Source organism: Struthio camelus, chromosome 1, assembly GCF_040807025.1.
Source record: "Struthio camelus isolate bStrCam1 chromosome 1, bStrCam1.hap1, whole genome shotgun sequence".
NCBI classification, from domain to species: domain Eukaryota; kingdom Metazoa; phylum Chordata; class Aves; order Struthioniformes; family Struthionidae; genus Struthio; species Struthio camelus.
Window position 1 is genome coordinate 120,286,798 of NC_090942.1, and position 14,326 is coordinate 120,301,123.

At 40.9% G+C, this 14,326-nt stretch overlaps 1 protein-coding gene across 1 annotated transcript; it reads left to right on the forward strand.

Annotated features, from left to right (window-relative positions):
* Positions 1-820: 820 nt before the first annotated feature.
* Positions 821-14,107, forward strand: IL10RB (interleukin 10 receptor subunit beta). Its single transcript, XM_068912605.1, has 7 exons — positions 821-1,146; positions 2,105-2,228; positions 3,594-3,763; positions 6,038-6,204; positions 7,887-8,037; positions 10,425-10,582; positions 12,904-14,107. The coding sequence occupies exons 1-7, from the start codon at positions 1,098-1,100 to the stop codon at positions 13,111-13,113; spliced, it is 1,029 nt and encodes a 342-aa protein (XP_068768706.1). The 5' UTR covers positions 821-1,097; the 3' UTR covers positions 13,114-14,107.
* The last annotated feature ends 219 nt before the right edge of the window (positions 14,108-14,326 follow it).

Below are 14,326 nucleotides of genomic sequence, written 5' to 3' on the forward strand. Positions count from 1 at the left end.
GTCATTTCATCAGGATAGCTGGGAGTAATTTCTTTCTGTTGTACTACTTTTAAGAACAAAATAGGTTTAAGTACCTGACACCTTAGGTTGTTACAGAATAAATATTTGCAGGTTTGCACATCGTCCGTAGAATTAGTGGATGAAAGTTTTGCTCACGGGGACCCTGTAATTGTGTGTTGCTTCTGGAGTACAAGTTCGTGTAAGCCTCTGCACGACGGCAGAAGCCAGCAGAATGGCTCATATGCACATGAGGGCAGTGGAGCTGTGTCCACCCCAGGGAAGGCAGAACTTACCTTGTAGCCTCCTTTAATAGCAGGAGGCAGTAAGTGGGTCAGAAGCAAATGTATTAAGTGCAGAAATAGAACTGGTATTTTCAGTGGCAGAAGTAATAGGCTGAGAACGCTTACCGTGTGAATAAAAGAAACCTGTTCTCCTCCTCTTCCCCTTTCCTTCCCCTCCCCCCCCCCCCGGAAAAAGGGAAGTTTACCCCGATGTTGATCAGGGACACAGAACAGCCCGCCAGCAGCAGTGGCATTGCCATCTTTTTTACGGTCACTGCAGGCCACATCCCAAAATCAGGGCTATAAACCTTCCCTCAGGTAAAATTCCTAGTGCCGGCAGCGGGGCTTTCCCTCCCCAGCAGGCTCGCTACTGTGACTTAGCTGCAGTCTGTTTATCCACGAGCTGTTTATCTGCTTCACGCTCGCCTCAGCGCCCCGAGCCCCGCAGCTGTCGGCTCAGCTGCAATAAAATGCCACAGGCTCGGGGCGGGCGGGGAGGCGCTACGCCTGCCTAAAGCAGCCAGGCGCCGCTAACGTGCCCGGAAAAGACGCAGCAACGAGGCACGGCGCTTCTGAACAGCCGGGAGGAAAAAGCAAAGTGTGGCGGGCAGGGCGGCGGCGGGCGGTGCCGCTCGCCCGGGCAGAGGTGTAGGAGGCGGCCGGCGGTGCCCGGGGCCGCCCCGCCCCGCCGCCGGCAGGCGGAAGGGTTAGGGGCAGCCCAGCTGCCCGCCAAGGCAGCGCCCGGTGCCATGGCGCGGCGGTGGCGACGGCAACGACAGCGCAGCGGCTGAAGGAATCGCGGCGCGCTGAGCCGCCATGGGCGCCGGCTTGCGGTGCGCCCTCTGCAGCTGCCTGCTGCTCTGCGGTGAGTGCGTGAGGCGGCGGCGCGGCCCGGCCCGGGCTGGGGGCGGCGGGGCGAGGCGTGACGCCAGCGCCGCGTGCGTGCGTGGCGCCCGGCGCTCGGTTGTGGCCGTTGAGGAGGGGGAAGGGGCTTCCCGGGGCCGGCAGAAGGCCCATGGCTGCCCCCCCCCCCCCGCCCCCGGCCCTCGTTTCTGTGAGGGGCGAACGGGCCGGCTGGGGCTCGCTGCTCGGCCGCCGCCTCCTCCTGCCCACGCTTTTTTTTTTTTTTCCTTTCTTCCCCCCCCCCCCCTTTTGCCTCCGGGTGCTGCGAAGTTGCCACTTTCCTGTCTGGTTGGGGGCAGCTCTGTTAAGTCGTCAGGAGGACTTCACGTTTCTCTCTCAAGTGGTGGTCATGAAGCAGGAGGAGTAGCAAAGGCACTTTAAACGCCAGTAAATCTCAATGCTAAGCCATGCAGTTAGGATAATAAATAAGATTTTTTTTTTTCTTTGGAGGAATTTTTTCAGTCCTACACCCAGGTCTGTGTAGAAAGACCGTTCATGTTCATCTTCAGCAAATAATCCGCACATCCATGTTGTTTCAGTAGCGCCCCTGGGGCACTACTTAAGAAAAGTGCAGTTTTGGCAATCTCGGTGAAAGTTTGTGAACATACCCAGTCCCTAAGTCTTAGGCAATAACAAGTCGGTCAGAGTAACTGATGATATCATAAAGAGAATGCTTACTGGAAATTATTGGTGTTAGCTAATTTTTTTTCATTGCATAAGCTCAGGGTGAATGATAGGGATCAAGGATTTAACTTAAGTGTTGGATTGCATCTAGCCCATATTAAATTCTATTGGGGAAAAAAGGGGGGGAGAGGATGAGGCAGGAAGGGAAAGAAGGCTTTGTTTACGTTTCAGAAGTTTACTGAGAAGTCACTGGAGGAACACGTACTAAAATGTTTGTTTTTTAATTGCTTCCATAGTATTTGGAATAGTGCCAAAGCCCCAAAATGCGAGAATTATTTCAGTTAATCTTCATAGCATCTTACGGTGGGATCCACCTGGGTTTCACAAAGGAAATGTAACTTATACTGTCCAGTCTAAGAGGTAAGTCTGGGGGAGTTGTACCTTTCTTTTATGTATTTATTTGTAAGCTGTCTCAGAAATTCACATTTTACAGCTGCATGTGTTTGTGATTCATTCCCTCCCTTGCGGGAAGATCAGGAGCTCTCTCTTTCCTTGACCTTTGAAAGACTTCTCTTCTGAGCTCAACAGCAGGGCAGAGGCATGTTTTACGCTTTTTACATCCAGACCTGTTTTGTACATACTTTCTTGGAGCTGGAAACACATTTTAATGTTGACTTATTAACTCTGTTTTTTTTTTTTTTTTCTCTGTCGTGTTGTTACGTGTTGTTCAACAGACTTAGTCCTGCTGAGCGTGTCTACCTTACCTAGTCCTTTCTGGACAGCAGCGTTTTGTCCCTTGCTACCAGGGCAGGCTGCTTGTCCGTGCCCTTGTAGAAGTGTCTGATGATCTGCAGCCAGGCAGCTTTTCAGTTGAGCGCCTCTAAACTTAGGACATGTTTTCCGAGGTCTCCTTTTGTCGGTTTTGGTGGGTTGACTTAATTTTGATTTGGTTTTGCCGCTACGTCCCTCCAAGTTGGTCTTTTCCTGTCAGGAGAAAGGGTCATGTGCTGGTCTGCTGCAAATTCCCTAGCCTGGAGTTAGAGTCCCTACCTGCTTCAGTCCTTGACACACACGCACACACATGCGCACACACACAAAAACCCCACACATATTGAGTCAAAGGTCTCACAGTCCTGCAAAAGGCTGAACTCTGGCAATAAAAGGACGGGATGTGAAGTTGAGAAGATGGCACCCATAGGTAGGGTGTCTGCTGAGGAGAAATCTCCAAACTGGTTGCGGCTGGAATGGGTGCAGGCGGTTGTAGTTGAAAGGAGGTTTTTTCTGAGTTCTGGCAGCAATTACCTGTTAACCACCACGTTCCTGGGTAGAGATTTGATGCAAAACAAAAAGAGCATTATCTTGCATTACATGGTTCCCAGTCAGCTTTCATGCCTACAAGGAAAGGCTAGGGACAGTTTTGCTGAAAGTCAGAATTAGAGAGCCCAGCATAGCAGTACGGTTTAATATTTACAGGCTTGTCTAGTATCTACTCTCTTGTTGAATCAAGTTTTGCAATCACTGTCAAGAAAAGGGTGTTTATTTTCTGATTCATTATATTATTTTGTCAAGTTAGTGATTAATATTTTTATAGATAAGTATAAAATGCATAAAGTGCATGTACGTACTGCTGATGATGTTTCATATGTATTTGATCTAATCTTTCATGTTCATAAGTCATAACTGATTGTGTTAACAAATAATCTGCCACTTTTCCGGTTAATTGAGAGGAAAGATATTTCATCATTTATGATTTACGCATCAATTTTTTTTTTCTTTTCCATACAGCATCAATTTCCCTAAAGGCACATTTGAAAATCTGAGCACAAACATGGGACTCACAGAGTGCGATATCTCCTCTCTATCAGCGTACGGAGACTATATTTTACGCGTCAGAGCAGAGTCAGAAAATAAACAGTCGGACTGGGTGATCGTCAGATTTAAGCCAATGGATGATAGTAAGCATTTTTCTAATCTTCCATTAAAATATTGTCTGCTATGAGTGCACCTTTACAATTCAGCTCCATACAAAAAGCTGTAACATGCAGGTCATTGTAAATTTTATTTACATCGAACTGTAAAATTTTATTTGGAACTCTTTTTTTTTTTTTTGATGGTAGAAGTAGCTGGCAGAAGGCATGGTAGGTTCACTGTTATAGCTAGATGGTAGTATTGATATCGGAAACCCCTTTTGAGGAGGTTTTAAAATATGTATATTTTTCCCTTAAAATAATGGATTATTTATGTTTTTCAGCCAAGGAGAGTTTTCCTTCAAGGATTCTGACTTCCTGGATATTTGAATAAGTTCAGTTACTTTCTTCTTCATTGCTACGTTAGGCAAAAGGCTATCTATTTCTGTTTTTTACTAAAAAATACAAAAATTTCATAGGGGAAAGTTTAGATTTTAGTCAAGAAATAATCTCCAATGCACAACACTGCCATTCTCTTAGCGAAGCTTTGCAGTTTTGTGTGAGAAATGATTTAGATACTGGCATTGCCTTGTATTAGTATGCAGAACAGAAAAGTTAGCCATGTTGCTGTCACCTGAGCTTGGGAATGCAGGAATGATCTTTGGCAATGAATATCCTTTACTTTGTTCATTCTTAGCAAAACCAAATTATTTTAGACTATGCAATTAATGTTATCCAAGTTTTTTTTTCTCCTCACAACTTTTAATAAGGAGCCGTGCAGGAGGCTTCTGTTACGCCTTGTCTTTCAGAAACACTTCTTAAAATTTTCTTTCTCGCTCAGCCTTCATTTGCTTGAATTTCATCTTTGGTTCCTGGGATTTTCAGAGTGTAATTTTACAGTTTATAGCCTCATTTTTCAAAATGCTTCTATTGGTTATCCCTCTCCCAATGCAGAGTGTCAAAATAGTTTATCTGGCCAGAACAGAAGCACTGAAATGCAACATTGAAAAAAGAAAGAAAAGAAGAAAAAAAATCATGGCATTGCCAGTATAAGGTTAAGCCAAAAGAAAGTGTAATACAAAGTATGGATTTCCAGAGCAAGCAAACTTGTACATCATTAACAGAGTTGTAGTTTGACATACCTTTAAAAGAGAATGTAGCCTTCTGATCAGGCTTGGCTTTGAAAAGGCAGCTAATTTATGAGCTGAGAAAAGCTGGGTATAAAACTAACCGGAAAGAAAGACTTAGGAGTACTGGCTGAATTTTATGAGGTGGACCTGGGGTTTTTTAATGTTGTTGTAGAGAGGTTATCTGAGCAGGGCATCATGATAAAAACATCTAGTATTCCTTTCTTTGTAATCATTTCTGTTAGTGTGGTGTTTTTTTTGTTTTTGTTTTTTTAAGAAATCCCACACTGTAGTACTGTCAGAACAGCATAAGAATACCAGAGTAGCTAAGACCTTTACATTATTTTTCACAAGCTCAAAAGCATACTTATGAGTGTGATGCGCATGTGACATCAATGTATGATCCAACAAGCAGATTTTCTTACATTAAAAAGCACATATTTCTGGAGGAATGCAAAATTGTCTGTATAGTGAACTCTGAACTCTTCCTTTCTTAAATACCTTTTAGTGTGGTTCTAGCGAGCCAGAACTTTATTAGAGGCTCCTAAGGCAGAGCTGTTGTGTTGGAATAATAGGAGACTTTTAATAGAGAGTTTATTGCAGATGCAACTTAAGTTGGTGACCAAGCTACTCATGCAATAATTTGGGTAGTGGCACAAAAGCATAAGAGAGAGAAGCCATTTTCAAAATATGAAATACAGTATTCAGTCTAAGGACCTCAGTCAGTCAGGCCAGTAAGACATGCAGAAATCATTCAAATGTTTCAGTTTTTCAAAGCAATCACAGTGAAGGAAACATTAAAACACGCTTCACCAGAGGGTTTCCTCAGAAAAGAGTGGTGTTGCAACAGTTCAGCTGAGAAGGGGAAGTGAGCAATAACAACCTATGCAAATGGTCTTACTTCCTCCAGGAGTGACAATAGCTGGAAAAGGAGAACTGGGTAAATTTACTTAACGGGAATTGTAGTCTGTAAAAATATCTGTTATTTAACTGTGAAAATAAATTCCTTTGACAGGTTCTGTAAGGAAAGGGTTCATTTATCCTTCACCCGTGACAGGAAATTACTTTCTTCAAATACATAAAATGGTTTAAAGCATAAAGCAGGAAGTGTCATAAGTTGTATAAAAGTGTAAAATTGAGAACAATGTGAGACTGAGTTCTGTTGTTTCTTTTTTTCCACCGTTCTCATATATAGCAATCATTGGGCCACCTGATGTGAAAGTGAAGTCAGAATCTGGGTCTTTGCATGTGGATTTCTTAGGCCCTACTGCTGAGCATGAACCTGACAAATGGTCGTTAAAGCAATATTACGGCTCGTGGATTTACAGAATACTATACTGGAAGAAAGGCAGCTTTAAGGAGGTAACTTCTGCTCACCTGATGTTGTGACTACACTTTCCAGGCATGACTTTGATATATACGCTCTTCTTGGTAAAATGCTGTACTGATGAGGTTCTGAATGCGACCAATAGTGAAATAAAAATACATCTCTACAAATTACATTGAAATAAAGTCATTACAACTGGTATTCAGAGCAAAATGTCGGATGGTTGTGTGGTTAAACAGTAGCTTGGATGTAATTTGCTCTTTCCGTAATCAGAAATAACTGCTATGTTATGAGAGTTTACTCTCCGTTTAGCATTTATTTTTGCGGGAGTACACAATGCGGTTTTCCCAATCAAATCTGTGTACTTCACACACAAAAGCAAGTGTAAACTTAGAAGCTGTGACATCAGCAGCATCTAAGAATATGGCAATAAGCTGACCTAAATTCAAATCTCGTATCGTTTAAATATTTGTACTACAGCAGTCTTTGTGGAAGTCTGGGCTTTGAATAATGCCATGGTTGGTGCCTTATATTACCTGTGGTCGCCTTCCTCCAGCTTGTCACCTTTTCATTTTATATCAGTTGTAATTCACTTTCTTCCTTTTCCCCTGACAGATGTGTTCCTCAGCTCAACAGACTTCTCCACATAGAATGCATGGAGAAAGATCATAAATAATATATTAATTGCAGGATCATAAGGTCTATTGCAGGGGAAAAAAAGAAGCACTTTAGCTGTAGATATCAATCACAGTAGAATTAATGCTTTGTTCATCAGTATAATTTTCATACAGCAAGGCTTAAGTGCATATTATTCTGATATATATTTGTTATCCTGCAAAAGTCCTTGACATAGATAAGGGATCCTCATTTCCCGAAAATCGTACCAGTTTTCAATTCACAAATTGAAAGAAAAGAAGATATTCCTACATATGGCATGCAGACTTAGACTGATAACTACAAAAGATAGAACTTTAATTAGAATCTGCTCTTGTAACACTTCGGAGCCTGAGTCCAGGAAACTTCCACAGGGATCGAAGAGGCAAAAGGGCCAAACAACGCAGCTTCTGCAGGTTGTTTTTTTTAAAGCAGTTGGTTGCTCAAAATGTTGAAACGTAGCTAGCTATGGAGCCTTCTCACCCCTGAGAAAGAGTCTGTTACTACGTAATGGGGCATGTTGTAGGGATTGCTGTAGTGTGCAGCCACCATTTAAGTACAGGCGCGTAACCAATCATGCCTCTAAACAGCAAGTTGCGTTTGCTCTCAGTCACCTAATAGCTTCCACAGTCCTTTTTTTTTTTTTCTTTGTCTAGATCTTCCTACATCCTACATGCTCTGCTTCAAATTAAATTATGTTTCTCTGTAGCAGCACTCTTAGGTGATCTCATTTGGCTGCATAATTGTTTCTATCCATGAGCAGATCTCATTAAGCATGTCTCTGTCGTGCTCTTTAGCCTAATGCTTAATTAATGCATCTAGAATCATCCAGTAAGTCAATGGTATGAATAGTCTCACACACTAGCTAAAGGTGAAATTAATGTCTAGTTAGCAATAATTTTATGCAAAGGCAGAATGAAATACCCTGTCTAAAAACCTTATCTACGTTGCAGCTATAACTGCTAAGGTTTGTACTACTGAATGGAATTTTAGTTATTTAGCTAGTCAATTCACTGGACTCATGATTTTCAAATTTTTTTGTGGTGTCCTTCTGTGTTGCTAGGTCATTCACATAGATACTAAACACAACTCTGAAATATTATCTCAGTTGGAGCCATGGACTGTATATTGTATTCAAGTACAAGCAGTTATTCCTGAGTGGAACAAAACAGGTGAACTGAGTCAAGAGCTTTGTGACCAGACAACCCACAATGGTAAGTAATATCTGATGCAGCGGAATGTTATAAACAGTGTAGTGAACTGGGAAACCAGATAAGGCATTCAAAAGGAACATCAGTGTAACGTGTAAACCTTTAGAAAATGGTTATGTTTCTGTCTTTAGTATTGTTTGGTGGTCTGTGCATGTGCATCTTTAAAGCAGAGGTTTTAGAAACTGAATGAAAACTACAAGCAATATGGCACCTATCACATGATACTTTACTTCACTGCAGAAGCCTCTGAATTCTTCAGATTCTGAAAAGAAGAGTTAAACAGAGCATAGGCTTTTTGCTGATCCCACTGCGTGGGCCTGAATTTCATGTACATAAGCTGTACTCACTAGCATATGAATGCCTTTGTACCTTGTATTTATAACTGAGAGGAACTGGACCCTGTCTTGCAGCTTGTTTCAATTTGTGGTGATTTGGCCATTGTCTCTCATGAGGCTAGGACATCACCCGTGATGCTTTTTTCTCTGTGTGATACACAGCAGTTGTTAATTAATAATATAAACAATTGTTTTCTTTAGATGCTTTCCTTTTAATATTTAGGGCAGCTGTGCCAGTAAGTACCAAACACTCTCCAGCCCAAATTTTGCTAGGCCTAATCAAGAGTGTACCTTTTCAATTTTTCCTCCATTGACAACTGGAGAAGCACTGCCGTTTCCAGCCGTATCACCTTAGCCACTCTCTATGGAATACAGCAATAGCCACAACCATGGTCAGACCCTGTCATCTTAGCAGGGAGCTTTATGTCCCTACTTGAAAGAAAGGATGAAGCCCTAGCCACTGTCTTTTTCACATGCATAATGTATATTTCATGTAGCTTACTCCCTCAGATAACTTGTGTCTCTGCCTCTGAGTTTATACAAGTTATCACAGAGAGGAAGCTATCTGTGGGAAGCCTGCGGAAGCTATAGGGCTAAACTTTTCCTTGTATATTTTTCCTCAAAAACTTTTCCTCATATACTTTTCCTACACATACATTATCTGCAGTTGAATTGCAGGTAGGTTTTGGTGGTGCAGTTTCTTCTTAATTTATGGCGAGGACAGAGCTTAGCAAGCATAGGCTGGTTTAAAACATCCATACAGTCGTGTATTGATACATCTCTATTCTCATTACCTATTGTGAAATCCTCATGCATGACAAGAATTTTGAAAAGGCTCAGTAGTTTAGAAGTTTATAGATTTTTGTTCTCTGCTGACTTCACTTTCCTGCCATTTTTACCATGTTTTTAAGAGAAACTAGAAGTCTATACTCCTGGTAGTGTTACCTTTTAGTTCCTATATTCCAGAAACACCAAAGAGTGTATGTATTAGCTCTTCACATGACACCACCTTGTAGGTGGTTGTGTTGGTCTTTTTGCTTTAATGATACACCTAATATTGCATATCAAATCACTAGTATGTGTTACTGCAACTGTCAAAATATGATGGTTACAAGTTCATTTTATTGAGAGCTCCTCAGCCTGTTCAAACTAAAAACTTAAGAGCTAGGACAGATAAAGAGTTATGGCAGAGGCTGGGGGCCAATCAGCTGTAGAGCAGCTCTGTGGAGAAGGACCTGTGGATCCTGGTGGACAACGAGTTAAGCATGAGCCAGCAACGTGCCCTTGCGGCCAAGAAAGCCAATGGTATCCTGGGCTGCATTAGGAAGAGCATTGCCAGCAGGTGGAGGGAGGTGATCCTGCCCCTCTCCTCAGCCCTGGGGAGGCCTCCCCTGGAGTACTGTGTCCAGTTCTGGGCTCCCCAGTACAAGAGAGACATGGCGCTCCTGGAGCGAGTCCAGTGGAGGGCTGCTAAAATGATGAAGGGAGGGAGCATTTCTCCTCTGAGGAAAGGCTGAGGGAGCTGGGCCTGTTCAGTCTGGAGAAGAGAAGACTGAGGGGGGGGATCTGCTCAGTGTGTACAAGTGTCTGAAGGGAGGGTGTCAAGAGGATGGGGCCAGACTCTTCTCCGCGGTGCCCAGCGACAGGACGAGAGGCAATGGGCACAAACTGAAACACAAGAAACTCCACTTCAGCACAAGAAAACCCTTTTTCACTGTGAGGGTGGCCAAGCAGTGGAACGGGTTGCCCAGAGAGGTTGTGGAGTCTCCATCCTTGGAGATGTTCAAAACCCAGCTGTGCACAGTCCTAGGCAGCCTGCTGTAGGTGACCCTGTTTGAGCAGGGAAATTGGACCAGATGAACCCCAGAGGTGCTTTTCAACTTCAACTATGCTGTAGTTCTGTGATTTTTTTGTCTGGAAACAAAATTACTTATGTTTGCAGTTAAAATTTTTAGACTAAATAAAGGTTTTTTAATTCCCTAGGAAAAGTGATATTTTGAAAATAATATGAAATTAATAACTGCAGTTTTAATATTTTTCTTCTGTTTTTTGCAGGTGTAACTCCTGCATGGATAATTGTCACTGTTCTTTTCGGATCCATGTTGGCTGTTATAATATTTGTTTCTGTCTGCTTCTTTTCCTTTTTGTTTCTGTATCGACTGACCAAACATGTTTTCTGCCCTTCATATTATTTCCCACAACACTTGAAAGAGGTTTGTTTATTTGTATTTTACCCAACATAGTTAAAATCAGCTTTTTTGCTAGAACTGCCTGCCGCCCAAAGGCCCTCTGTGCCAAAACTTTTACAGCTTCTTTCATTTTGCTTTCTTGCATATGCACCTGATTATTATTCCTATATAAAATGCAGATTATTCTGAGCGGGTTTTAAGACAATGTGGAGCAATGCTGGTTATTGGTGTGCTGTTATTGGGCTAGAGGAACCCATCCTGTTGTCTGTTTTTGTTAGTAGATATTGTGTATGATAAAATTTGCTCTTCTGCCAAGCAATTTGGACTAAACAGAAAAGGCATTCAAATAAGTAGAAATGATAACGTCATGAACTATGACTAAACAGAAAAGGCATTCAAATAAGTAGAAATGATAACGTCATGAGCTTTGGTTTAAAAAGGTGAGAGAGCAATGTACTTTTCCACCACCTTTCTCATGCTGAAGTTAGTTCATTTAATGGTTAATTTCTGGCATTAGAAAGTCATAAATTTTGCTTGAATGTTACCTTGGTTTCCCTCGGTTTCATCAAGTTCTGTGGCACTACACAGACGTGAGGAAAGAGCTGTGAAATCAGACTTCTTTTTGAAGCTTGCTGCTGTACAGTAAACTCTGAAATACTGTCATTCTGAATTTTTATGCACAGAACACTCGAAAATATTAAAAAGCGGAACAATTGAAAAATTGGCATAGAATTTTATAGCTAAAATAACTGCATGATTTGTAATATGAAGCCTTATATGGCTTGGAAACAGGATGTTTTCCTTTGTTTTATAGGGGAGAATAACAGGTGTTAACATGCAGTTCCTCTTTTTAGATAGTGAACAACTAAGAACTGAAACAAAGTTCTTTCACAAATATAATAAAGCTCAACTTAGGCAAAGAATTTAGTGATGTCTGAAAATTCAACATAAAATGAGGGCAATGAATGTTAGCTGCTGGGGAATGCCACTGACTCTTTGCTACCCAATTAGCAGCTTAAATGCTGTATCAGAATCTCCTCCAAGAAATAGGGCTTTACAGAATACTACATATGGTAAGGTTATTCTATAGTGCTCTAAGTTTTATACGCTTTCTCTTGGGTCTTTCTTTTTGACTCATTTAGAGTTTAGCAGACTGAAGCTTTATAACTGATTTAGCACAAATCTTGTGCTTTAAGTTGAGGACATACAGCAGGAGTTTGCTGAACCTGGAACTCAGCTGTTGAGAAGCCAAAATTGTTTTGCTTAATACAGGATAAGGTAGAACTTCATTTTACTCTCGGGTTCCTCACAAGAAGAGGAAACATCTTCATTTTGTGTTACTGGGTGGAATTGGTTAATCAAAACAAATTGACTAATAAAGTCAGTCTCACTTAACTAAACTGACAGTATCAAAGGCAATAGTTTCACTACACTTGGGATTGCTGGTTACTGATAGAACATTTCAAATCACAGTTTAATAGACCAAGGCTACTACTAATAATGCTAGTCTTTATTTTTTTAATTACAATGGATAGAACTGTTGATAGAGCAGCTTACGTTATGTGCAATGTACTAAAACTGAAGGGTCAGGTCAAAGGAAGAAAATCCAGTGGTACTCCTACAGCTGCCACCAATAAAATGAACTGCCCTGTGAGCTGCCAAAATGAGTAGTTGCCGTATTACTGCTGTGTTAAGTAGGTGTGTGCTCTTTTTGTGTTGGTGTTCAAAATACAGTTATGACATGCTGTGAAGTCCATGGAGATTCCTGAGTCTGGTTCCATCTTAACAAGAGAAAAGGGAGTGGGAGGAAGTTGTGACACTTTAGTACCAAAATTAAGTCATCTTTGTCACAGAACTACATAGCTCTGCAAATCTCCCTCCATCTCCTTTACTTGCACTAACGGTCATGGTTTATGTTGACATTTAAAGCTACTTGATGTCTAAGCTAGCAGCTTTCTGAGAGGGCAGGAACAATTCACATCTCTTGGAGCTGTTCTACAAATCTCTCAGTGGACTCCTCCTTCACCTACAGCCAATTCACCATTTTTAGTCTTTTCTTTCCAAAAAAAAAAGCTAGGTACTTTCTTTTTTAAAAAGAAAGCTTTTATTCCAAAAAAGGCACTAATCTTAGGGATATATTCTTACAAATACGGGCACTTGTGAATTGATTCCAAGCCTTGCATAATGTGTTAAAGTAAGCAGAGAAATTGTTACGTTGTCACCACTCCAAAATTTCTAAGGACTGAGAAAGCCAACTAATGGGTGGGAAACATTAGAAAACATATTTCTAACCAGATGTGGTATGGCTGCTGCAGCCTAATTCTCCTTTCCTCTTTCCCTCACAGTTTTTGAGCAAGCCTTCTAATGGTTCGCAGTTATTTTCTCCACTCCCCCAAGAAGACCATCTTTTTTGTGACAAGTTAACGGTTATTTCAGAAGAATCCAAAAATCAAAGTGAGGAGATTATGGATGAGGCCAGCAATACAACAGAGCAGCAGGACTCTGAACAAGAAATTTCTGATTTAAAAATAGTACCAGCTTCAGAAGGGGATTAAATGCACTCCTCATACTTCACTCAGACTGAAAGAAAAGCAAATAGGCTGTTATATTTATCTTCTGCAAATTGCATTCTTAAGAGTGAAAATTCACATGCAAGGGTTTGTTCACAGACTTTTCACAGAATCATATTAATTTTTAAAGTACAAGAAAGTTGGCTCTACATGAGGATCTAAATGATATGTAATTGTTTGCCACCATTTTTAGTGGCTCATTCTTAAGTTATAGCAATACCTATGACTCTATTGTGATACTAATTTAAAAAGCAAATATATAATACTAGCCAATTTAATTTTGAGGTACTATTTATTGCAAAAGTTAATCAAAATGGCTCACTGTATAAGATTTGTAAAAGAAGATCATATTTTGCAAGGAAAGAGCTGATCTTATTTTTTTCATGAGAAATTGCGTGTGTTTTTGAAGATATCACTACTGGCATAATCTTTCTATTGGATTTTTACCTGGTGCTAAATTATAAAGTTATTCACAACAAGTTATGAACCGTCCTAATAAACCAAACACAAATATTCAATGTTTTGCATTGCAAGGTGTTACTCACACTTCATCACGAAGGATAATAGCAGTACAGTGCCAGATAGCCCTCTGTGTTCAGGTATAGCTGTCAGTCCCCTGAGCATCTGCCCTGTTGTTTCTATAGTTAATTAAATCTTGCCTAATCCACTGAAGTCCACTGAAGTCTGTGGAAAATTTTGCAGCTAAAGCAGGAATTGAAAGGTAGGATCACTTCATGTGTCTATTGATGCATAGTCTCAGTTCAAGAAAAGTGAACTCCGGCTGATGTGCCTCTCATGCTACATAATGCACTCCTGCATAGTCCTGCTCGTTTGTATCAAGGTGATGTCCACACCAGCATCAGGGCATATTGTGTGCCTGACTGCACTGTGCTCTAATCCTTTGAGAGCTGCAAAATTTTTTGTATATGTCATTATATTAAAATGACAGTGAAAGATTAAATTCTGTCAGCAAAAGTGACTCGCTGAAAGTGAAATTATGTGTAAAACAACTTAGTATGTGCATTACAAAGTTTATGGCTATAGTTTTGAGGGGTTTTCATTATAAATACACAGCTTTTCGAGAACTATTACAGGAAGAAAACACGAGGAAAATAGGTATTGATTTATTGCACTACCCACCTATATGTAATTTGCAAAAAAATTTTCTGCGCTTTTCAATTCTGATCGTCTTTTGTTT